Source organism: Lithobates pipiens, unplaced genomic scaffold (genome assembly GCF_037356315.1).
Source record: "Lithobates pipiens isolate NorthernLeopardFrog02 unplaced genomic scaffold, aLitPip1_a1.2 Scaffold_16, whole genome shotgun sequence".
Classification (NCBI taxonomy): domain Eukaryota; kingdom Metazoa; phylum Chordata; class Amphibia; order Anura; family Ranidae; genus Lithobates; species Lithobates pipiens.
In genome coordinates this window covers 24,332,785-24,359,516 of record NW_027507748.1, presented here as the reverse complement: position 1 = coordinate 24,359,516, position 26,732 = coordinate 24,332,785, and the positions used below count along the sequence as shown (strand labels likewise).

Genomic DNA, 26,732 nt, shown 5'->3' with positions numbered 1-26,732 from the left:
ACATACACTGACCTACCTGACATACACTGACATACCTGACATACATACACTACCCTACCTATCTACCTGACATACATACACTGACCTACCTACTTGACATACATACACTGACTTACTTGACATACATACACTGACCTACCTGAGATACATACATTGACCTATCTAACATACACTGACCTACCTGAGATACATACATTGACCTACCTGACATACATACACTAACCTACCTACCTGCCATACACTGACCTACCTGACATACATACACTGATGGTAGTGATATACTTACACTGACCCAACTGACAAACATACACTGACCTACCTACCTACCCGACATACATACACTGACCTACCTGACATACATACACTGACCTACCTGATCAGTAGACAGACTTCATGTGTCCTGCAGCAGCTCAGCTTAGCCGTGGTGTGCGGTGCGCCCATCATCATCACAGCAGGAAGCCAGAGGAGGAGAGGAGAGCCGCCCGCCCGAGCGCTGAGAAGGGGATCTCACAGTGATGTGGCGCGGCGGCCGCATTGTAATTCCCGCTTTCTGGAGCCCGCAGCGTCTATGATGGACGTCACACGTCCGGCGTTCCCTGCCATTGGACCAGTAGGATGTCCATCATACGCGATGCAGGCTCCAGAAGGCGGGACCTGCCATGTCACTCGGCCAGGCTCGGTGGCACTCGGGATCAGATTGGTCCCCGCTCGGCAGCAGCGCTCGGGGCTAACAGAGTGGTGCATGCCTGAGACAGGGGCTTTTCAGGGACCCATTCGGTGCTCCAGCCCCCCCTCCCGACGCCACTGACTGTGACCCTATTTCAGTATCTAACATGTTATGGTTACGACCAACTGATCGTATTTTTATGCGTAACCCTATCACAAAACATTTTTTATCCATCTGGGACAGATTCAAAACTTCTCCTGGCCTTCAATCTTCTAACAGTTACCATTTTTTACCCTACCTGGATGGCGCCCAATTCTTTCAAAGCATGGAATACAGCTAATTTATATAATTTGGTATTTGCCTCTTCCATGTATTCTCTTCCTACTTTGTGTGATAAATTTGGACTTCCTCAATCAGAACTGTTCCGCTATTGCGGAATGCAAATCAAAAAATGTTTCCAACCTTATCTCAATTCCAACTTCCAACTATCCCAGATGTCACGTTTTGAACGCATATGTATTTCTGACCCTCATGCTAGAGGAATTGTTTTTTTGTTTTGTTTTTAAGCTAGTACACTGGAACCCCCTCATACAGTTAGGGCCATAAATATTTGGACAGTGACACAATTTTCGCAAGTTGGGCTCTGCATGCCACCGCATTGGATTTGAAATTAAACCTCTACAACAGAATTCAAGTGCAGATTGTAACGTTTAATTTGAAGGGTTGAACAAAAATACCTGATAGAAAATGTAGGAATTGTACACATTTCTTTACAAACACTCCACATTTTAGGAGCTCAAAAGTAATTGGACAAATAAACATAACCCAAACAAAATATTTATTTATTCAATATTTTGTTGCAAATCCTTTGGAGGCAATCACTGCCTTAAGTCTGGAACCCATGGACATCACCAAACGCTGGGTTTCCTCCTTCTTAATGCTTTGCCAGGCCTTTCCAGCCGCAGCCTTCAGGTCTTGCTTGTTTGTGGGTCTTTCCATCTTAAGTCTGGATTTGAGCAAGTGAAATGCATGCTCAATTGGGTTAAGATCTGGTGATTGACTTGGCCATTGCAGAATGTTCCACTTTTTTGCACTCATGAACTCCTGGGTAGCTTTGGCTGTATGCTTGGGGTCATTGTCCATCTGTACTATGAAGCGCCGTCCGATCAACTTTGCACCATTTGGCTGAATCTGGGCTGAAAGTATATCCCGGTACACTTCAGAATTCAACCGGCTACTCTTGTCTGCTGTTATGTCATCAATAAACACAAGTGACCCAGTGCTATTGAAAGCCATGCATGCCCATGCCATCACGTTGCCTCCACCATGTTTTACAGAGGATGTGGTGTGCCTTGGATCATGTGCCGTTCCCTTTCTTCTCCAAACTTTTTTCTTCCCATCATTCTGGTACAGGTTGATCTTTGTCTCATCTGTCCATAGAATACTTTTCCAGAACTGAGCTGGCTTCTTGAGGTGTTTTTGGGCAAATTTAACTCTGGCCTGTCTATTTTTGGAATTGATGAATGGTTTGCATCTACATGTGAACCCTTTGTATTTACTTTCATGGAGTCTTCTCTTTACTGTTGACTTAGAGACAGATACACCTACTTCCCTGAGAGTGTTCTGGACTTCAGTTGATGTTGTGAACGGGTTCTTCTTCACCAAAGAAAGTATGCGGCGATCATCCACCACTGTTGTCTTCCGTGGACGCCCAGCCCTTTTTGAGTTCCCAAGCTCACCAGTCAATTCCTTTTTTCTCAGAATGTACCCGAGTGTTGATTTTGCTACTCCAAGCATGTCTGCTATCTCTCTGATGGATTTTTTCTTTTTTTTCAGCCTCAGGATGTTCTGCTTCACCTCAATTAAGAGTTCCTTTGACCGCATGTTGTCTGGTCACAGCAACAGCTTCCAAATGCAAAACCACACACCTGGAATCAACCCCAGACCTTTTAACTACTTCATTGATTACAGGTTAACGAGGGAGACGCCTTCAGAGTTAATTGCAGCCCTTAGAGTCCATTGTCCAATTACTTTTGGTCCCTTGAAAAAGAGGAGGCTATGCATTACAGAGATATGATTCCTAAACCCTTTCTCCGATTTGGATGTGGAAACTCTCATATTGCAGCTGGGAGTGTGCACTTTCAGCCCATATTATATATATAATTGTATTTCTGAACATGTTTTTGTAAACAGCTAAAATAACAAAACTTGTGTCACTGTCCAAATATTTATGGCCCTAACTGTATGTATCCAAATGGGAACTAGGCTTTAATCGCTCATTTAATGCTACTGAATTGTCTAGAACAGGGATATGCAATTAGCGGACCTCCAGCTGTTGCAAAACTAACAGTCCCATCATGCCCTTGCCTCTGGGTGTCATGCTTGTGGCTGTCAGAGTCTTGCTATGCCTCATGGGACTTGTAGTTCTGCAACAGCTGGAGGTCCGCTAATTGCATATCCCCGATCTAGAATATGGTCCGCCACTAAGTCTGCTCCTTCTAATGTTGTTACTGTGGAAACGCTGCTAAGGATGAGCTGAACACCCCCCTCGGTTCGGTTAGCACCAGAACATCCGAACAGGCAAAAAATTTGGCAGAACACAAAAAACACCGTTAAAGTCTATGGGACACGAACATGAATAATCAAAAGTGCTAATTTTAAAGGCTTATATGCAAGTTCTTGTCATAAAAAGTGTCTGGGGACCCGAGTCCTGCCCCAGGGGACATGTATCAATGCAAATTTTTTTTTTTTTAAATAGGAGTTTTTTCGGGAGCAGTGATTTTTTTTTTAATGCTTAAAGTGAAACAATAAAAAGGAAATATTCCTTTAAATATCGTGCCTGGGGGTGTCTATAGTATGACTGTAACGTGGCGCAGTTTTCCCGCGTTTAGAACAATACCACAGCAAAATTACATTTCTAAAAAAGTCATTTAAAACTGATTGCGGCTGTAATGAATTATCGGGTCTTGGCAATATAGATAAAACTGATTGATAAAAAAACAGCATGGGGACCCCCCCAGTCCATTACCAGGCCCTTTGGGTCTGGTATGAATATTAAGGGGAACCCCGAACCAAACATTTAAAAAAAATTGCGTGGGGGTCCCCACAAAATCCATACCAGACCCTTATCCGAGCAATGCAATCTGGCAGGCCGCAGGAAAAGAGGGGGGGGGGGGCGAGAGAGCGCCCCCTCCCCCCTGAACCATACCAGGCCACATGCCCTCAACATGGGGAGGGTGCTTTGGGGTCTGACCCCAAAGCACCTTGTCCCCATTTTGAAGGAGACAAGGGCCTCATCCCCACAACCCTCGCCTGGTGGTTGTGGAGCTATGTGGGCGTGGGGCTTATCAGAATCTGAGAGCCCCCTTTAACAAGGGGACCCCCAGATCCCAGCCTCCCCCCTATGTGAATTGGTAACGGGGTACATTGTACCCCTACCATTTCACAAAAATATGTCTCAAAAATGGTAAAAAAGACAAGAGACAGCTTGGGGCAAGTCCTTTATTAAAAGATAAAAAAATAAAAATGTCCAGCGAGGTCCATTCATCTTCTTCTATCACACCGCCGAGGAGCCGGTGGCTTTTAGAATTTGCCCCGAACACTGCACATTGTTTGGTGTTCGCCCGAACATCGGAACAACCAAATTTCGGCCCGAACTTATGCTTGGGCCGAACCGTTCGCCCACCCCTAATGCTAACCCGTTGGTATTTGGTCCTTGCTCCAATGTCAAAATATGCTTCTGATTACCCTGGAGCTTGTTTTCGGGGGCTGTTCAAAGTCTGGCACTCAACTTCATAGTTGGTAAGATTGCCCAAAAATTCTGTAAGACAGTTTTTGATTTGGCCTCCGAAATCTTTGATACTCCTATACAGCCCAATTCCTGCTACAGCCCTATTAAACATGATGGGACCACACAGAATCAATTTCACCTTCTTTTACAGCTCCTAACAGCCATAAAACAAACCATTGCTAAGGCATGGAAAACTCCAATATGTAATTCTAGCTGAAGCCATACACAGAACTAATAACTCTAATGTCGCGTACACACTCGACCATTTTCTCAATCGGAATAAACTCAGACGGAGTTCCGCTGAAACTGTCTTGCATACACACGGCCACACCAAAGTCCGACCGTCTAGACTGCGGTGACGTATAACACGTACGACGGGACTAGAAAAAGGAAGTTCAGTAGCCAGTAGCCAATAGCTTCCGTCTTGTACTTGCTTCAGAGCATGCGTTGTTTTTGGTCTCTCGGAACAGCATACAGACGAGCGTTTTTCCCAATAGGAATTGATTCCGTCGGAAATATTTAAAACATGTTCTATTTCTAGGTCCGTCAGGATTTTCGAAAAAAAACAAAAAACTTTTTCTGCTGGAAAGTCCGACCGTGTGCTAAAATTGAAGCACATCAAAAGAGATCGAATTGGTCAATTTGAGAAACCCCATCTTCCTTGGGTTAAGCATTGTTTACCTCCAGACTTTGATGACGCAATATTATTGCCTTGGTAATTTTACTCTATTTGCCTTGAATATAATTTCTATTCATTTGGGATCGCATCACCACTTGTAAACCCCCCCCCCCCATCCATTCCCCTTTTTTTTTCTACCCTCTCGATCTATTCCTATATTTTGTTTTCTACCTTTTTTTTGATATTGGTGTGGTACTTATATACACATTATCTCTTTCGTTTTTAACCACTTCAGCCCCGGAAGGTTTTACCCCGTTAACGACAAGGCCATTTTTTGCGATTCGGCACTGCGCTGCTTTAACTGACAATTGCGCGGTCGTGAGACGCTGTACCCAAACTAAATTGATGTCATTTTTCCCCACAAAAAAGAGCTTTCTTTTGGTGGTATTTGATCACCTCTGCGGTTTTTATTTTTTGTGCTATAAACGAAAAAAGAACGACAATTTTGAAAAAAAAAACAAAAAAAAACAATTTTTTTACTTTCTGCTATAATACACATAAAAAATAAATAAATAAATATATATATATAAAAAAAAATATATATATATATATATAAATGATTTCATCAGCTTAGGCCAATATGTATTCTGTTACATATCTTTGGTTAAAAAACAAAACAAAAAAATGCAATAAGCGTATATTGATTGGTTTGTGCAAAAGTTATGGCGTCTACAAAATAGGGGATAGCTTTATGGACTTTTATTATTTTTTTTTTATATTTTTTACTGGTAATGGTGGCGATCTGCGATTTTTAGCAGGACTGCGACATTGCGGCGGACAAATCTGACACTTTTTTTGGGGACCTGTGACACCAATACAGTGTTCAGTGCTATAAAAATGCACTGATCAAGGTATAAATGACACTGGCAGGGAAGGGGTTAACACTAGGGGATGATCAAGGGGTTAACTGTGTTCCCTGGGTGTGTTCTAATTGTGTGTGTGTGTGTGTGTGGGGGGGGGGGCTGGGGGCTTCCTGGGATAACACCGAGATCGCTGTTCCTGATCACTAGGAGCAACAGATCTCTGAGATGTCCCCCCATCAGAACGGGGATCCGCCTTGTTTACAAAGGCAGATCTCCGTTCTGCCTCTATGTAACCTGATCGCGGGTGGCCAGCGTACATAGAGTCCGCCGGACACGTGCCCACAGTGTCACAAGCATGGACCGCCGTGCGGGTACGGCGGTTTGCGCAGGAGAACCAACCTTCCTCTGTATATATACAGTGGCTGGTCGGCAAGTGGTTAATATATACCTATTAGATTGATCTCCTTATTGCTGCTATTGCAAAATGATTCAATAGTCACTAGCTTACTTTTTTCCTTCTGATGGAATTTTCGAATGCTTTTGATTTAATACTTTATTGGTCTCTTGGTATTTATTGGTTCGTTGCTCTACTCGTTACATTTTTACATTGTCATGTACTCATCCTGCTCATAAATCACTATATTTAGCTTTATTGCCATTTGAATATTGTACCACCATCCTTATATGCACTTCCATGCTGGGCACTTGCAGGTCACTCAATATCAATCAATATTCGCTTTCCTAACACTAAACCGCCTCTTCGACAGGCGTCCAATCATAGCAGAGTACGGGAAGAGAGAATGGGAGAAGACATCGAGGAGTGCAGACGGTGGGCCGGCGGGGGCACACTGGCAGCATTTGATATGGTACAGTGGCTGCGTTTGATGGGGCACAGTGGGAGCAATTAATGGGAAAATGGCATTTGATGGACACAGTGGCTACATTTGATGGCACAGTGGTGGCAATTGATGGGCACAGTGGCTGCATTTGATGGGCACAGTGGCTGCGTTTGATAGACACAGTGGCTGCGTTTGATGGGCTCAGTGGTTGCGTTTGATGGCACAGAGGCTGCATTTGATGGGCACAGATGCTGCGTTTGATGGGCACAGTGACTGCATTTGATGACACAGTGGCTACGTTTGATGGCACAGTGGTGGCAATCGATGGGCACTGTGGCTGCATTTGATGGGCACAGTGGCAATTGATGGGCACAGTGGCTGCGTTTGATGGCACTGTGGTGGCAATTGATGAGCACAGTGACTGCATTTGATGGCACACTGGTGGCAATTGATGGGCACAGTGGCTGTGTTTGATGGGCACAGTAGCTGTGTTTTATGGGCACAGTGGCTGCGTTTGATGGGCACAGTGGCTGCGTTTGATGGGCACAGTGCATTTTTATGGGCACAGTGGTTGCGTTTTATGGGCACAGTGGCTGCTTTTGATGGCACAGTGGCAGCAATTGATGGGCACAGTGACGGGCACAGTGGCTGCTTTTGATGGGCACAGTGGCGGCAATTGATGGGCACAGTGGTGGCAATTGATGGGCACAGTGGCTGCGATTGATGGCACAGTGAGGCTGCATTTGATGGGGGTTTTTTCAGAATTTTCAGTTTGTTTGCACCCCCCCCTCCAAAAAAAAGTTTGAGCACCAGCCGCCACTGAGAGGCACGCTTAGTATAAGCACACCTCTATTCAACTAGGAGCGTAGCTAGGACACAAGCCAAAGGTCATTAACAGCGAGGTCCTCACTAGGAAGACAAGGACATCTTCAGGATCCAGGTTGGGTTCAGGAAGTGAGGGAAATGAGCATAAGGCCTCTTTCACATGGGGCGGATCAGTAAAGATCCGCCCCGTGATGATCCGCCCACTCAGCGGGGATCGCTCCGTTGTCCCCGCTGAGCTGGCGGCGGACAGGGCGGTCTCCGCACACTGTGCAGGGACCGCCCTGTCAGCTCTCCGCTCTCCTCTATGGGGATCGGATGAGCATGGACCGTCTGTCCGTGTTCATCCGATCCGCTCTGCAGACGGACAGAAAAATAGGATTTTCCTCCGTCTGCAGAATCGGACAGTTGCGGAGGCGGACAATAGCGGGTGTCTGCGGATGCTCATCCGCAGACACCCGCTATCCCATAGGGATGAATGTATGGCCCGTATTTCATCCGCAAACGGATGGATGAAATACGGACATACCATCCGCATGTGTGATAGGGGCCTAATTCAGAGGCAGTGTCAGGATACAGGCAGAGGGCAATGAACAGTCGGGCAGTACGGTACAAAATCAGAAGTCAGAATACAGAGCAAAACACAGGACAAGGTCACAACAGTCAGACAAGGATCCAGAGACGGTCATACACAAGAAGTCAAAAGTAGGATTCGGTACCTCGCTGCCTGGCTGTTGATGACCTTCGGCTCGTGTCCTGACTACGCTCCTAGTGGATGAGTATGGAGGTGCGTTTATTCCGAGCATGCCGCTATACCCATCCACAAGTATCCTGCAGAGAATTTTTCCCATTGCGTTCAGTAGACATGTGTGCCCATCAATTGCTGCCACTGTGCCCATCAATTGCTGCCACTGTGCCCATCAATTGCGGCCACTGTTCCCATTAATTGCTCCCACTGTGCCCCATCAAACGCAGTCACTGTGCCATATCAAATGCTGCCAGTGTGCCCCCCGCCGGCCTGCCATCTGCACTTACCTGTGTTGGTGGAACAGCTCCTCTATGTCTTCTCCCATCCTCTCTTCCGGTCCTCTGCCATGTTCGTTTCATTTCGAATCAAATTCTCACAAATTTATCATTATTCAGAAATTCCGATGACAATAGAAACGTAGTAACGGATTTGAACAGATCTGAAATGTAATTTTGGATGAAATTCAAATAGTTTTCGAAGCGAATTCGAATTTGAATCTCTGATCAGAATAAAACAGAATAGAAAATAAAGAAATAGAAAAGAATAGAATATAATAGAAAAAAAATTGCATATAATAGAGTGAAACAGAACTGAATACAAAATAAAAGAATAGATTTTTTTTTAATAGAAAATAAAGGGATAGAACTAAAAAAATAATAAAATAGAATAGAAAATAAAAGAACAGAATCAAATAGAATAGAAAATTTGAAAATAAAGGAATAGCATAAAAAAAGAATAGAATAAAATAGAATATAACCATTCTGAAATTTGAATTTCAAGTACAATACATTTGAATTCTAACAGAACAGAAAAAAAGAATAGAAAGGATAAAATAGAAAAAAACATAACCATCCTCCGAAATTCGAATTTCAAATAGAATAAATTTGAATTAGAATAGAATAAAAAAATAAAAAAAAAATAGAAAAGAATAGAATAGAACAGAAAAAAAACAATATAAATAGAAAAGAATAGAAGAGAATAGAAAAAAAGAATAGGAAAAAAATAGAATATAACTATCTTCTGAAATTAAAATTTCAAATATAGTAAATTTTTATTCTGATATAATAGAAAAAAAGAATAGAAAGAATAAAATAGACTATAACCATCTTTAGAAAATTGGAATTGGAATAAAAAAATATTAGAAAAGAATAGAATAGAAAAGAATACAGTAAAACAGAAAAAAATAGAATAGAAAATAAAAGAAGGGAATAAAATAGAATAAAAAATTAGAAAACAAAGAAATATCATAAAAAAGAATAGAATAAAATAGACTATAACCTTCTTCTGAAAGTAGAAAAAAAAGAATAGAAAGAATAAAGTAGAAAAAAATATAACCATCCTCTGAAATTCAAATTTTGAATAGAATAAATTTGAATTAGAATAGAAAAGAAAATAATAAAATAGTAGAAAAGAATAGAATAGAAAAAAAAGCAATATAATATAAAAGAATAGAAGAGAAAAGAAAAAAAGAATAGAATAAAATAGAATATAACTATCTTCTGAAATTAAAATTTCAAATAGAGTAAATTTGAATTCTAATAGAATAGAAAGAAAAAAAATAGAATAGAAAAGAATAGAAGACAATAGAAAAAAAGAATAGACTAAAATAATAAAATAGAAAAGAGAATAGAATATAACATAATAGAAAAAAAACAATAGAATGGAATAGAAAGAATATAACCATCCTCCAAAATTTGAATAGAATAAATTGGAATAGAAAAGAACAGAATATATAAAAAAATATATAATATATATTTTATAATAAATATATATCTATGTATCTCTCTCTCTCTCTCTCTCTCTCTTTCTCTCTCTCTCTCTCTCTCTCTATATATATATATATATATATATATATATATATATAAATAAACAATATAACCCTCTTCCAAAATTCGATTAGCATAAATTTGAATTTGAATAGAAAATATTATAATATAATATGATAAAAAAGAATAGAGTAGAAAAAAAACAATAGAATAGAAAGAATATAACCATCTTCTAAAATTTGAAGTTTGACTAGAACAACTTCGATTTCGAACGGAATTTTAATCAATTTGATTTTTCTGAATTCAGTCGAGTTGAGTTTAAGTCGACTGAATTTGGAAAATTCGAATCAATTGGAATTCGAATAAACGAAACAAATTCCAAAAACAAATTAAACAAAATTTAACTGATCGAATTTATCTAAATAATGAATAAAAACGAAACAATCTTTTTCGTTCTGCACTAGTTTTTTAGAGAGGCAGCAGAACCCCCGAGACCTCCACGGGGGGTCCACCAACATCAAACCTTCACTGGGTTGGCTTGCAGGTGAACAGGAACAAAGCTGAAGGCCAATCAGCATGTCGCACTCCAGCTTATATTGACTGATTGGTGCCAGTACTGAGCGTACTCGTGGGCCACTGCTTGGCCAGCACATAAAAACATCCGCGCATGTGTTTGTTACTGACGTAATGCCCATGCACCTGCGATGGCATTCTTGTACTAGAACGTATTGGACCTTCTTGACAAGGTCTTACTGCTGCAGGTATCTGACGTGGCAATGTACCTCTGATGTATCTCCTCACCCACTCCACCCAATAATACCCCCACAATATACTCATGGGGCAGTTTCTAATGCTGGTTATTTTATGTTATATATCATAGGGGTCCGGAGCATTGTGGCAGCGGGTGCAGTAGCAGAGCCCAGTCTTGGGACCCGGAAGCACGACCAATGGGCATGGAAGAGGTCCGAAGGTCAAGTTGAAAGAATTCGCAAAGTCATAGAAAAGGCTGAGAAGGCCAAATCAAAGATTTTCCTGAGGAAGCAAGAATGGGATAAGCTGTGAGTCCTGTTTCTGAAGACAGTCCTGAGTATAATTTATAGACATGTGCACTGCCAAAAAATGTGTTTGTTTTTTAGTTTTTTGTTTTTTTCGGAATTCTAAAATTTGGAAATTCTGAAATTCGTAATTCGTAAATTTGAAAATTTGTAATTTTAAAATTCGGAATTCTAAAATTCGGAAATTAGAAAATTCATAACTTAGAAAATTCTAAAATTTGTAAATTCGGAAATTTGAAAATTTGTAAATTCAAAAATTTGTTAATGCGAAAATTTGAAAATTTGTAATTGAAAAAATTTGTAAATTAGAAAATGTGTAAATTCGTCAATTAGAAAACTTGTAAATTCGTAAATGAGAGAATTTGTAAATTCGTAAATGAGAGAATTTGTAAATTCGTAAATGAGAGAATTTGTAAATTCGTAAATAAGAGAATTTGTAAATTCGTAAATTTGTAAATTCGAAAATTTGTAAATTAGTAAATATGAAAATTTGTAAATTCGGAAATTAGAGAATTTTTAAATTCGGAAATTTGAAAATATGTCAATTCGTAAATTCAAAAATGTGAAAATGTGAAAAATTGGAAATTCTAAAATTTGGAAATTCTAAAGTTAGTAATTCGTAAATTTGAAAATTCGGAATTCATAAATTCGAAAATGCAAAAATCTGTAAATTCGGAAATTTGAAAATTCAGAAATTCGAAAATTTGTAAATTCATAAATTCATAAATTCGAAAATTTGTAAATTCGGAAATGAGAGAATTTGTCAATTCGTAAATTCGAAAATTTGGAAATTCGGAAAATTCGAAAATGTGGAAATTCAGAAAAAATTAACTTACGTTAGCCATACACAGGTTGAATTTCGAAAGAATTTTCTTTCAAAAACCTTATCTAAAAAAAATTTTGTTTAATTTTCTGATTAATGGTGGGAGAATTGTTTGAGAAATGTGTGAAAAATGTAATCGAAGAAGAAATGTGCATGTGCAAGAGAAGAAAATTCCTGGAAAGAAAAGAAGATTCCCAGCCACGAAATTCTTTTCTGTAGCAACATGGAGGTGAAATTAAAGGCTTGGTTGGTAAAATTTTCTAAATCAATGGTGGCGCCATCAGATCACAAAACGCACAAATCTGATTTTCAAAAGAAAATTATTTCAAAATTCGACCTGTGTATGGTCAGCCTAACAAACGAATAATAAATAATTATTCAATTATAGGTATTGGGATTTCCTTTCAAATTTGGCTGTTAGTGAATGTAACAAATACAAATTTATCCGAAGTTACGAATTATCTGAGATAATGAATGCTGTAGCTAAACAAATGGAACGGAACAAATTATTATTATTAATAATAATAATAATAATAATAATAATTATAAAAAGTAATTTGTTATGGTCCATTTGTTTAGATGCGGCATTTGTTATTTCGGATAATTCGTATTGCTATAATTTATTTATTATTAGTTGGTTATTATCCCAGATTTTCGAATTTTGGGATTTTCATTCTTATCTTCAGATTTTCGTTCTTATTTTCAGATTTTCGTTCTTTTGAATTTCCGGATTTTCGTTCTTATCTTCAGATTTTCGTTCTTATTTTTGGATTTCCGTTCTTTTGAATTTTGGGATTTTCGTTTTATTTTAAGATTTTCGTTCTTATTTTTGGATTTCCATTCTTTCGAATTTTCGGATTTTCATCCTCTTCTTCAGATTTTGGTTCTTATTGTCGGATTTTCGTTCTTTTGAATTCTTGGATTTTCATCCTTATCTTCAGATTTTCGTTCTTATTTTCGTTCTTTTGAATTTTCAGATTTTCGTTCTTATTGTCGGATTTTTGTTCTTTAGAATTTTCGGATTTTCGTTCTTATCTTCAGATTTTGTTCTTATTTTCGGATTTCCGTTCTTTTGAATTTTGGGACTTTTGTCCTTACCTTCAGATTTTTCGCTCTTAATTTCGGATTTTCGTTCTTTTGAATTTTGGGATCTTTGTCCTTATCGAAATCCGAAAATTAGAACGAAAATCTGAAGATAAGAACGAAAATCCAAATTCAAAAGAACTTATCTTCAGATTTTCTATCTTATTTTCAGATTTCCGTTCTTTTGAATTTTTGGATTTTCGTTCTTTTGAATTTTCGAATTTTCATTCTTATTTCCGAATTTTTGGATTTTGTAATTTCCGAATATTTGAATTTCCAAATATTTAGAAAAAAGGTACTGGTGAATTCTTGTGATCTGTCCGGTGATCAGGTTTAGTAAATCGATCACATCTATAATGTTCTGACTTTACATTGGCATCAGAAATGACAACCTGTTTTGTTCCTCTCCAGATATAAGACTAAACCCAGCGAGGACTACGAGGATCCGCAGGATGTTCTGGCAATAAAAAACGCCAAAGAAAACATGGGGGACTTTAAACTGAAGACGGCGGAGGACTACACGGTCCCGGAACATCTGCGTATCAATGCAGAGCAGAAGAGGAACGAGCTAGCGATGCTGGAGGGCATTGTACGTATATCACCGGTGCCCCGACCTGCCGCCATATTGGGGGTCCCATCAGTGCTCCCTCATCATTGCCCATCAGTGCAGCCTCATCTTTGCCCATCAGTGCCCCATCATCATTGCCCATCAGTGCAACCTCATCTTTGCCCATCAGTGCCCCATCATCATTGCCCATTAGTGCAACCTCATCTTTGCCCATCAGTGCCCCATCATCATTGCCCATCAGTGCAACCTCATCTTTGCCCATCAGTGCCCCATCATCATTGCCCATTAGTGCTCCCTCATCATTGCCCATCAGTGCTCCCTCATCATTGCCCATCAGTGCTCCCTCATCATTGCCCATCAGTGCCCATCAGTGCCCCATCATCATTGCCCATCAGTGCTCCCTCATCATTGCCCATCAGTGCTCCCTCATCATTGCCCATCAGTGCTCCCTCATCATTGCCCATCAGTACTCCATCATCAGTGCCCATCAGTGCCCATCATCATTGCCCATCAATGTCCCATCATCATTGCCCATCAGTGCAGCTCCATCATCATTGGCCATTAGTGCCCCATCATCAGTGCCCATCAGTGAAGGAGAAAAATGACTTAATTACAAAATTTTATAACAGAAACTAAGAAAAACATCTTTTTTTTTGCCCGGTGGTTAAAGTGTGAGTTAGTTTGGTTTCAACTTTTTAGTGTATCTAAATCTGCTAGTCCATTTAACACTGACCTCCCCCCAGACTGACAATGCTACTGTCCAAATGTGCCCCCTGTGCTACTTCATGCCGAGTGGGTTCGCTCTAAAACAGGAGGTGTTACTGGCCAGATCACCAGGTAAAAACAGAGGGGAAAACAAACATCCAAAGAAAAGTAAGGCAGCCACCACATCTAATGATTGGTAAGCTGAAATATATCACATTTTTGGTTTTCGGGTTTAATACTGCTTTAAAGCCAAAGTTTAATCTGCTATGATTTTGATTTCACAGTTTTTTCCTCTTCTCTCCTCCATCCATCATACCATAGTGTGGCCATACAATGTTTATTTTGTGCCTTCATACAGATCCACGAGCAAAAGTCGGCCATGAACCGCTCCATCCTCGAGCTGCGAGATTTCAAGGCGGAGACCATCGAACAAATGAAGAGTTTAGTGGCGGAGCTGAAAGTCATCCAGTCCATGCTGGAGCCTTCCAAACATCTCCCCATTCCCAAAGTGCCATCGATGCACCCCGACGAGATTCCGGAGAGGAAGTTCCAGTATGACAGCGAAACCCTCCAAAAATTCAAACAGGAGCAAGCGAAGCAAGTCCAGGCCCCGCGGACGACGGAAGGAGGGGGATTCGGAGCATTTGAGGGGTTTGGAGGGGAGAAACAAGCTGCGGTTAAGCAGGCCTGGTCTTCAAGGCCATCTACCACAACAACCGTCAGGTCCTACCGCGCCGTGTCTGCTGGAGCCCAGTATGGGGAGGGTGCAGAACTGTCAGAGCTGGAGAAGGAGATGATTCGGATTGAGGAAATTCAAAATCTCTATAGGCAGAACAACATCATTAAACAGGTACATCCACCCATGATAACTAATAGGGGGGAATATATATATATAAAAAAAAAAAAAAATATATATATATATAAAAAGGGGGGGGGGGGGTAATTATTTGGTCGCCTGCAGATTGTGTAAGTTTGCCCACCTACAAAGAAATGAAGGGTCTATAGTTTTTTTTTTTTATCATCTGTGTATTTTAAATGATAGAGACAGAATATCAGCCAAAAATCCAGAAAAAACACGATACAAATGTTATAAATTGAGTTGCAGTTCAGTGAGTAAAATAAGTATTTGACCCTCAAGCAAAACATGACTTGGTATTTGGTGGAGAAAACCTTGTTGGCAATCACAGAGGTCAGACGTTTTCTTGTAGTTGGTGACCAGGTTTGCACACATCTCAGGAGGGATTTTCACTCTTCTTTACAGATTTTCTCTAAATACTTAAAGTGGACCTTCAATAATTTTTTTCCTCTTCCCATCTATTAAATCTTCTGTCCTTGTTGTTGGTTTAACTTTGGATAGTAAAACATTTTTTTTTCTGCCAGTAAATGCCTTATACAGCCCACTTCCTGTTTCCTGTCTGGTCATTAGTCTAGGCTTATGACATCGTGTACAGCTCTCTCTCTCTCACTCTCCTGAGAATTTTCCAGGAAGGGAGGGGCGGATGAGTAATAAGAGGGCCAATGAGAGCTGCAGAGCTGGAGGTGTGCCTCTGTGTAAATCCGGGAAGTGAACAGGCAGCAACTTCAGCTGCCCACTCTTAAAATGTATGCAGCCAGACTCATTGGAGGGAGATTTCTGCACCATATTTGGCAAGTACAGAATCACAGTATATATAAAATAATATGCAAAGTGGTTGGTGGGGGGGGGGGGGACTTCAGAATGGCACAAATGTTTTTATTACAAATTATGTGAGTGTCAGAAACCATGAAATCAGACCAAGACAGAAGTACAGTTTAATCGTATTTGTTTAATAATAAAGGTAAAAGGAACAAACGTAGTCAAAACATAGCCAAAGTTCAGTAACCGGAACGGATAGTCAGCCAAGCCAGAAGTCAGGGATCAATGTAGAGGAACAGCAAGCAGGATCTGGAGCCAGAAGGGATGTCAGCGAAGCAAGTCTTGAATGGGATCGCAGGAGATAGTTTCTGTGATTTTGAACAAGGTGAAGGCAGAGATCCACTGGGCTGAACGGCTTAAGTAGCAGGACTGACGAGCAGAATCATCAACAGCTGAGTAACTGTGGAGAGATAGGAGCTGGCAATTAGTCGACAGCTGAGCGGCCAGCTCAGAGAAGGAAGGGCTGAGCCCAGCCCTGACATTAAGCACACTGTAATTCCTCATTAAGGTTTCTTGGCTGTCACTTGGCAACTGGAAGTTTCAGCTCCCTCCATAAATTTCTATAGGATTAAGGTCTGGAGACTGGCTAGGCCACTCCACGGCCTTAGTGTGCTTCTTCTTTGTTGCCTGTTGTGGTATATTTTGGGCCATTGTCATGCTGGAAGACTCATCCACTACCCATCTTCAGTTTGGGAAGAAGGTTCTCATTCAAGATTTTACAATTTATGGCCCTGTCCATTGGCCCTTCAATGCGGCAAAGTCGGCCTGTACCTTTAGCAGAGAAACAGCCCCAAAGCATATTGTTTTCACCTTTGTGCTTGACCTTAGGGATGGTGTTCTTGGGGTCATAGTCAGCATTTTTCTTCCTCCAAAGCTGAGTTGATGCCAAAGAGCTCAATTTTGGTCTCATCTGACCACAGTACTTTCTCCCAATCCTTCTCTGAATCGTTCAGATGTTCATTTGCAAGCTTCAGAGGGGCCTGTACATGTGCCTTCATGAGGCGGGGGACCTTGCGGGCGCTGCAGGATTTCAATCCATGGCAGTATATTGTGTTACCAATGGTTTGTTTGGTATCTGTGGTCCCAACTGCCTTGAGATCCTTCACAAGCTCCTCCATTGTAGTTCTGGGCTGATCCCTCACTTTTCTCATGATCATCCTCACCCCCATGAGGAGATATCTTGCGTGGAGCTCCAGATCCGAGGGCCAGTGATTGTTATTTTGTAGTTCTTCCATTTGTGAATAATTGCCCCAACATTTGTCTCCTTCTCACCAAGCTTCTTGCTGATGGTCTTGTAGCCCATTCCAGACTTGTGTAGGTCTACAATCTTTTCCCTGATGTCCTTTGATAGCTCTTTGGTCTTGCCCATAATGGTGAGGTTTGAATGGAAGAAAAAGATTCTGTGGACAGGTGTCTTTTATACATATAGGAGAGAGATATGTGTATATATATATATATATATATATATATATATATATATATATATATATATATATATAAAGAAAACATTAAAGGCAAAGTGTAACTTGCTTCCCTTTCTGTTTTCATTACATACCTTATTTTAGACTCAGTGATGTCATCACTGATAATGACCCGAGCTCTATCGCTGTGTCTAAGATCCAAAAGCTTGAGACCGATATTCTGGCTAGGGCATTCAACTCCCAAAATAAAAAGTACTGATCAGGTGAAAGTCGGCAACTCCGAGTGCTCTCACAAAGAAAAATCCTTTATTGGCTACATGTATAAAAACACAATACAGTCGAAAAACAAACGCGTTTCGACTATGCGGCCTTCCTCATATGAGGAGGTCTGCATAGCCAAAACACATTAGCATCTACTTTATTGTGTTTTTATACATGTAGCCAATAAAGGATTTTCTTTGCGAGAGCGCTCGGAGTTGCCGGCTTTCATCTGACGTCATCATCGAGTCTCTTTTGCTTCTCCATGCAATGCATTATCATATGCCGAAGAACCTGAAGATGTTTAAATACAGAATTCTTGTGCTGGGCTGGACCAGCTCGTTTAAGTGACATACTTTCTTGCCTGCAGATAAACGACCTGGTGATTAGCTTTGACGCCGAGCTCCGCCTTCTGCGACACAAGAAGCTGCAGCTGGACGTACAAATGAAAATGGCTGACCTCCGACACATCACTCTTTTCGAGGAGCTGATGCTGCTGAAGGAATATGAGAAGAGAGAAGACATTCTGCAGGAGAAGGTCAGCGACCGAGTCTCTGAGCTGGAAGAGATGAAGGTGAGTCGAAGGTGAACGGTAACCGCACGGGTTATACAGAGCTAAGATCAGCCAAGACAGTCTATAATGACCACACTGGTTATACAGAGCTAAGGTCAGCCAAGATGGTCTATAATGACCACACTGGTTATACAGAGCTAAGGTCAGCCAAGACGGTCTATAATGACCACACTGGTTATACAGAGCTAAGATCAGCCAAGACGGTCTATAATGACCACACTGGTTATACAGAGCTAAGGTCAGCCAAGATGGTCTATAATGACCACACTGGTTATACAGAGCTAAGGTCAGCCAAGACGGTCTATAATGACCACACTGGTTATACAGAGCTAAGATCAGCCAAGACGGTCTATAATGACCACACTGGTTATACAGAGCTAAAGTCAGCCACGACTGTCTATAATGACCACACTGGTTATACAGAGCTAAAATCAGCCAAGATGGTCTTTAAAGACCATGCCGGTTATACTGAGCTGAGATCAATTAGGAAGGGAAACAGTGACCACATTAGGTATGCAAAGCTAAGATCAGCCAAGGAGGTGAACCGTGACCACACCGGTTATACAGAGCTGAGATAAGCCAAGGAGCGTGAACAGTGACCACACCGGTTATACAGAGCTGAGCTAAGCCAAGGTATGTGAACAGTGACCACAATGGTTATACAGTATGGAACAGCCGGGAAGGTGAATAGTGACCACACTTGTTATTGAGAGCTGCGGTCAACCAGGAAGGTGAACAGTGACCACACTGGGTATACAGAGCTAAGTAAGACCAGCTAGGATGATGAATAGTGATAACGCTAGGTAAGATCAGCTAGGAAGGTTAACAGTGACCACACTGGTTAGACAGAGCTAAGATCAGCCAAGACGGTCTATGAAGACCACACTGGCTATACTGAGCTGAGATCAACCAGGAAGGTGAATAGTGACCACACTGGTTATAGAGAGCTGACATCAACCAGGAAGGTGAATAGTGACCACACTGGTTATAGAGAGCTGAGGTCAACCAGGAAGGTGAACAGTGACCACACTGGGTATACAGAGCTAAGTAGGACCAGCTAGGATGATGAATAGTGATAACGCTAGGTAAGATCAGCTAGGAAGGTTAACAGTGACCACACTGGTTAGACAGAGCTAAGATCAGCCAAGACGGTCTATAAAGACCACACTGGTTATACTGAGCTGAGGTCAACCAGGAAGGTGAATAGTGACCACACTGGTTATAGAGAGCTGACATCAACCAGGAAGGTGAACATTGACCACACTGGGTATACAGAGCTAAGTAAGACCAGGAAGGTGAACAGTGACCACACAGATTTCTTTAGCATTGTATATGGACTTTCTTTGGGTTCTCCATAGAGGAAGTCCGAGGATTATCTGCAGCAGCTGGAGACGAAGAAGAAGGACATTGTGAAGCTGCAGGAGAAGGAAAAGACTTTACATGCCACCTTTCAGACCTCACTGGGCGAGAACAACAAATTTGCCACTTTTCTCACCAAAGTCTTTAAGAAGAAAATCAAACGCACCAAGAAGAAGGAGGTGACGGGGGACGAAGGTTTGTAGGAGTGTCAGCTCATCATGGGATAAACAAGATTCATTGCTGGATTGGTGCATTCACTGCTTCCAGAGCTAGGATCTAGAACATGGGTGTCCAAAATTTCTACACAAATGACCAGCTTTAGTGTCCTTCAGACTTTAGTGGGCTGAGTGTGGCCTCTGGGGGTAGAAAATGCATCGATCATGGTGATCAGTGGGAGTAAAAAAAACGACATTGCACCTGTGGTCAATAGGAGAAGGAAAAGTGCCCAATCATTGGTGTCAGTGGAAGGAATAGTGTCCATTGCTGGTGTCAGTGGAAGGAAGAAAAAAACATTGTTGGTGTTAGTGCCCCATCGTTGGTGTCAGTGGGAGGAATAGTGCCCCATCGTTGGTGTCAGTGGGAGGAATAGTGCCCCATCATTGGTGTCAATAGGAGTAAAAATATCCCATCGTTGGTGTCAGTGAGAGGAATAGTGCCCCATTGTTGGTGGCAATAGGAGGAAAAATATCCCATCATTGGTGTCAGTGAGAGGAATAGTGCCCCATCGTTGGTGTCAGTGGAAGGAATAGTGCCCTATCGTTGGTGTCAGTGGGAGGAATAGTGCCCTATCGTTGGTGTCAGTGGGAGGAATAGTGCCTCATCGTTGGTGTCAGTGGAAGGAATGGTGCCGCATAATTGGTGTCAGTGGAAGGAATAGTGCCCCATCGTTGGTGTCAGTGGGAGGAATAGTGCCCCATTGTTGGTGTCAGTGGGAGGAATAGTGCCCCATTGTTGGTGTCAGTGGGAGGAATAGTGCCCCATCATTGGTATCAGTGGGAGGAATAGTGCCCCATTATTGGTGTCAGTAGGAGGAATAGTGCCCCATCATTGGTGCACATTTTTATAAACGTAATTTCGCAGCGAAAATGCCTTTCTGTTGACATTAAATTCATTTACTGTGCTCCCTTTTGGTGAGCTCCACCTAAAATATCTTGTTTTGGGTAACATTTGGAAGGATCTGCCCCACACCAAGCTTATATGTCTGTGTGACCCCATTAGAGGAATTCATTCCAGTCGTACAACGTCAGCCGGTGGGCTCCACTGGGACCTGGACTCTCTGACTGTATATTGTGGGTGTCGGTGGCCCCCTACTAGACTCTCTATAGGAATATATAGGGATTGCACTCCAGAGAGGGAACCCAGATGTTCTGATGCAATCTTGTACTGTATGTGTGCACAGCACAATTCTGCTCTATCTTGGAATTAATATATTCTGTATTTAATCTTTAGAAGAGGATGAGGACAGCGATGAAGAGTCTGATGATGAGTCGACGTATGAAAGCGATGAGGAGGAATCGGATTCAGAGGACGGTGTCTTTGATGATTCCATCTGTCCTAACAGTGAGTCCTTTCTATCTTTCCACTTGTCAGCAGGGCCGTCTTAATAGCATTTGGGGCCCCTGGGTAAAGTAATGTACTGGGGCCCTTACCAGCCTGCCCCAATTTATGCACCTACTCTTAAGAAGTATCAATGCGTGATAGAATTAAACATATATTTATTAGTACTTTCAATAAAATAGATTTAAAAAAAATAAGGATCAGGAGGGCACAGTACTGGGATCAGGAGGGCACAGTACAGGGATCAGGAGAAGAGATCAGGAGGGCACAGTACAGGGATCAGGAGGGCACAGTACAGGCATCAGGAGGGCACAGTACAGGGATCAGGAGGGCACAGTACAGGAATCAGGAGGGCACAGTACTGGGATCAGGAGGGCATAGTACTGGGATCAGGAGGGCACAGTACAGGAATCAGGAGGGCACAGTACCGGAATCAGGAGGGCACAGTACTGGGATCAGGAGGGCATAGTACTGTGATCAGGAGGGCACAGTACTGGGATCAGGGGGGCACAGTACTGGGATCAGGAGGGCACAGTACAGGGATCAGGAGGAGGGATCAGGAGGGCACAGTACTGGGATCAGGAGAACACAGTACAGGGATCAGGAGGAGGGATCAGGAGGGCATAGTACAGGGATCAGGAGGGCATAGTACAGGGATCAGGAGGGCACAGTACTGGGATCAGGAGAACACAGTACTGGGATAAGGAGAACACAGTACTGGGATCAGGAGGGCACAGTACAGGGATCAGGAGGGCACAGTACAGGAATCAGGAGGGCACAGTACTGGGATCAGGAGGGCACAGTACTGGGATCAGGAGGGCATAGTACTGGGATCAGGAGGGCACAGTACTGGGATCAGGGGGGCACAGTACTGGGATCAGGAGGGCACAGTACAGGGATCAGGAGGAGGGATCAGGAGGGCACAGTACTGGGATCAGGAGAACACAGTACAGGGATCAGGAGGAGGGATCAGGAGGGCACAGTACAGGGATCAGGAGGGCACAGTACAGGGATCAGGAGGGCACAGTACAGGGATCAGGAGGGCACAGTACTGGGATCAGGAGAACACAGTACTGTGATCAGGAGGGCACAGTACAGGGATGAGGACGGCACAGTACTGGGATCAGGAGAACACAGTACTGGGATCAGGAGAACACAGTACAGGGATCAGGAGGGCACAGTACAGGGATGAGGACGGCACAGTACTGGGATCAGGAGAACACAGTACTAGGATCAGGAGGGAACAGTACTGGGATCAGGAGGAGGGATCAGGAGGGCACAGTACAGGGATCAGGAGGGCACAGTACAGGGATCAGGAGGGCACAGTACAGGGATCAGGAGGGCACAGTACCGGTTCCAGGACACTACCTGGGACACGGTCATGCCAGGAAAGCTTAGTAAAAAGCGTTACTATTCCAGCAAATCCGGGACAGTTTGGCTAGTATGATGCAATGCAAGATTATCATGGGGCCCCCATGCATTTAGGGCCCCTGGGCAGTACCCGTGCATTAAGACAACCCTGTTTGTCAGTCCTTTGTGTATATCTCAGTGAAGATTTTAAAAACACACCTGGTTGAACTTTTCTGCTGGCCAGTGGTAGTTAGAGACAACAAAGGACCCCCTTGCAGGACGAATTTTAGGACCCCCTCCTCCATTGTACTACTTGACAAGTAAAAAGCATATCCATTCTGTATAAATTAGCAGTGAAAAGTGAATGAAGTCCAGGGCCATAATTTCAGTCCTAGTGGTCCCAGCACCCATCTTACCGTCTATTATACATTGGGAAAAATATTTATTTGATCCCCCGCTGATTTTGTAAGTTTGCCCACTTACAAAGAAATGAAGGGTCTATCATTTTTATCACAGGTGTATTTTATATGATAGAGAGAGAATATCAACCAAAAATCCAGAAACAACACATAATAAGTATTTGATCCCCAAGCAAAACATGACTTAGTACTTGGTGGAGAAACCCTTGTTGGCAATCACAGAGGTCAGACGTTTCTTGTATGTCTTTTTCCAACTTTGCACACATCTCAGGAGGGATTTTGGTCCACTCTTTTTTACAGATCTTTTATAAATCTTTAATGTTTCTTGGCTGTTGCTTGACAACTCAAAGAATCAGCTCCCGCCATACATTTTCTATAGGATTAAGGTCTGGAGACTGACTAGGCGACTCCATGACCCTAATGTGCTTCTTCTTGAGCCGCTGCTTAGTTGCCTTGGCGGTATGCTTTGGGTCATTGTCATGCTGAAAGACCCATCCATGACCCATCTTTAGTGTTCTGGAAGAAGGTTCTCATTCAAGATTTTACAAATACATGGCCCCCATCCCCTCAATGCGGAAAAGTCTTTAGCAGAGCAACAGCGCCAAAGCATAATGGTTTTCACCTCCGTGCTTGACTGTAGGGATGGTGTGCTTGACTGTAGGGATGGTGTTCTTAGGGTCATAGTTAGAATTTTTCTTCCTCCAAAAACAGTAAAGCCCCGTACACACGAGAGGACTTATGTCCGACAGACTTCCGAAGGAGTTCCGTCGGAGTTCTGCTGGAATTCCGACGGAGTTCTGACAGACTTTTCGGCTGAGCGGACTTGGCCACACACGATCACACTAAACTCCGACGGATTCGAACGTGATGACGTACGACTCGGCTCGAATAAGGAAGTTCATAGCCAGTAGCCAATAGCTGCCCTAGCGTCGGTTTTAGTCCGTCGGAGTAGCATACACACGAGCGAATTTTTTCGAAGGGACCGGGTCCGGCGGAGTTCCTTCAGAAAAATTTGAAGCATGTTCCATATTCTCAAGTCCTTCGGACTTTGGCGAGTCAAAAGTCCGTTGCAGCCCACACACGATCGGATAGTCTGATGGACTCAGTCCTTCGGACTTTGGATGTTGAAAAGTCCGCTCGTGTGTACGCGGCATAACACAGTTAGTCCCCTCTCCTCAAGAAGGCATTTGTACAGCCATGCCAATGAACATCCAAATGATTCAGAGAAGGGTTGGGAAGAAAGTGCTGTGGTCAAATGAGACCAAAATTCAGCTTTTTGGCATTAACTTGACTCTCCGTGTTTGGAGGAAGAAAAATGCTCACTATGACCCCTAGGAACACCATCCCTACAGTCAAGCACGGAGGTGGAAACCTAATGCTTGGGCCGTTTCTCTGCTAAAGGTACAGGCTGACTTTTCCTCACTGAAGCGCCAATGGACGGGGCCATGTATTGTAAAATATTCGATGAGAACCTTCTTCCCTCAGCGGGAACACTGAAGATAGGTCGTGGATGGGATAGATTCATGCAGGGTCGGTGCTACCACTAGGCAAACTAGGCAGTCGCCTAGAGTGCACTACTGCCTAGGGTGCCCGGCCACTGGTGTTCCTACTCTCTTCTCTCTGCAGCAAGCTACTGAGTCTCAGCAGGAAGCCGCCGCTCCATTCGCACATAGTGGCGCAGTGGCGGCGGAGGACTGTGTCCTTACTCCCGAATGAATGGAAATAAGCAAACATTGATGGGCGCTGGTGGGCTGCATTTGATGGGTGCTTCATTAAAAAGGTGGGGTATACATGGGCAGGGCAAATGGGGTGGAGTCAGGGGTGGGGCCAAGGGGGGGGAATCCTTCCACCAGCCCTGGATTCATGCTATGCATGAATCTATTCGTTATGCATATAGGGGGTGGAGTGAGAGAGGGGGCGGTGCCCAGGCACCCCTAATGGAGGGGCTGCCGCCACTGTTATAATTGTTTTTGGAGTCAGCCATGTTTATTTCTTCACCATCTTTCTGTCCTGTACAGATTGCGACCCCCAACTGTTTGACAACACCTTGCAACTGCGAGAAAAGCGGCTGGACATTGAGGAGGCCCTCGCAGAAGAAAAGAAACTTGTTGATAATCTGAAGAAGGAATATGACACATTGGCCAAAAAGGTGGTTTATTAGGACTGTGATATGACTTCACAACATTCATATTTACAGTATATGTCTTTTATACCAAACTTATCTGCTTTTATCAGATGTGTGCAGAAAATTGTGTGCCTTAAATTGGAACCTAGGTCTATATCATGTTACACTATAACATCCTTTCTCAATCAGAGTTGCTCTTTAAGTTGCTAGAGATTTCTTGAGCCATGAGCAATTTCTGCTTCTCAGATATGTTACCACTTACACTAAAGATCTTTTTAGCTATCTGTAATGGAAGCATTCTTCCCACTGATCACCAATGTAAGGAACATTCTTCCCACTGATCACCAATGTAAGGAACATTCTTCTCACTGACCACCAATGTAAGGCACATTCTTCCCACTGATCACCAATGTAAGGAACATTCTTCCCACTGATCACCAATGTAAGGGACATTCTTCCCACTGATCACCAATGTAAGGGACATTCTTCTCACTGATCACCAATGTAAGGGACATTCTTCTCACTGATCACCAATGTAATGAACATTCTTCCCACTGATCACCAATGTAAGGAACATTCTTCCCACTGATCACCAATGTAAGGAACATTCTTCTCACTGATCACCAATGTAAGGAACATTCTTCCCACTGATCACCAATGTAAGGAACATTCTTCTCACTGATCACCAATGTAAGGAACATTCTTCTCACTGATCACCAATGTAAGGAACATTCTTCCCACTGATCACCAATGTAATGAACATTCTTCCCACTGATCACCAATGTAAGGAACATTCTTCCCACTGATCACCAATGTAAGGAACATTCTTCTCACTGATCACCAATGTAAGGAACATTCTTCCCACTGATCACCAATGTAAGGAACATTCTTCTCACTGATCACCAATGTAATGAACATTCTTCCCACTGATCACCAATGTAAGGAACATTCTTCCCACTGATCACCAATGTAAGGAACATTCTTCTCACTGATCACCAATGTAAGGAACATTCTTCCCACTGATCACCAATGTAAGGAACATTCTTCTCACTGATCACCAGTGTAAGGAACATTCTTCTCACTGATCACCAATGTAAGGAACATTCTTCCCACTGATCACCAATGTAAGGAACATTCTTCTCACTGATCACCAATGTAAGGAACATTCTTCTCACTGATCACCAATGTAAGGAACATTCTTCTCACTGATCACCAATGTAAGGAGCATTCTTCTCACTGATCACCAATGTAAGGAACATTCTTCTCACTGATTACCAATGTAAGGAACATTCTTCTCACTGATCACCAATGTAAGGAACATTCTTCCCACTGACCACCAATGTAAGGAACATTCTTCTCACTGATTACCAATGTAAGGAACATTCTTCTCACTGATCACCAATGTAAGGGACATTCTTCTCACTGATTACCAATGTAAGGAACATTCTTCCCACTGGTCACCAATGTAAGGAACATTCTTCCCACTGATCACCAATGTAAGGAACCTTCTTCTCACTGATCACCAATGTAAGGAACATTCTTCCCACTGATCACCAATGTAAGGAGCATTCTTCCCACTGATCACCAATGTAAGGAACATTCTTCTCACTGATCACCAATGTAAGGAACATTCTTCTCACTGATCA

General features: G+C 42.5%; 1 protein-coding gene across 4 annotated transcripts in view; it reads left to right on the top strand.

The window, feature by feature from the left end:
* The window catches only part of CFAP44 (cilia and flagella associated protein 44), a 98,379-nt gene that overhangs the window by 47,480 nt on the left and 24,167 nt on the right, over positions 1–26,732 (top strand). For all 4 annotated transcript variants that reach the window (XM_077479686.1, XM_077479685.1, XM_077479684.1 and 1 more), the window contains exons 25-31: positions 10,995–11,172; positions 13,487–13,664; positions 14,707–15,198; positions 18,073–18,276; positions 19,635–19,830; positions 21,085–21,195; positions 24,980–25,110. In XM_077479686.1, the coding sequence (XP_077335812.1) occupies positions 10,995–11,172; positions 13,487–13,664; positions 14,707–15,198; positions 18,073–18,276; positions 19,635–19,830; positions 21,085–21,195; positions 24,980–25,110 (1,490 nt within the window). The remainder of the gene's footprint in view (positions 1–10,994; positions 11,173–13,486; positions 13,665–14,706; positions 15,199–18,072; positions 18,277–19,634; positions 19,831–21,084; positions 21,196–24,979; positions 25,111–26,732) is intronic.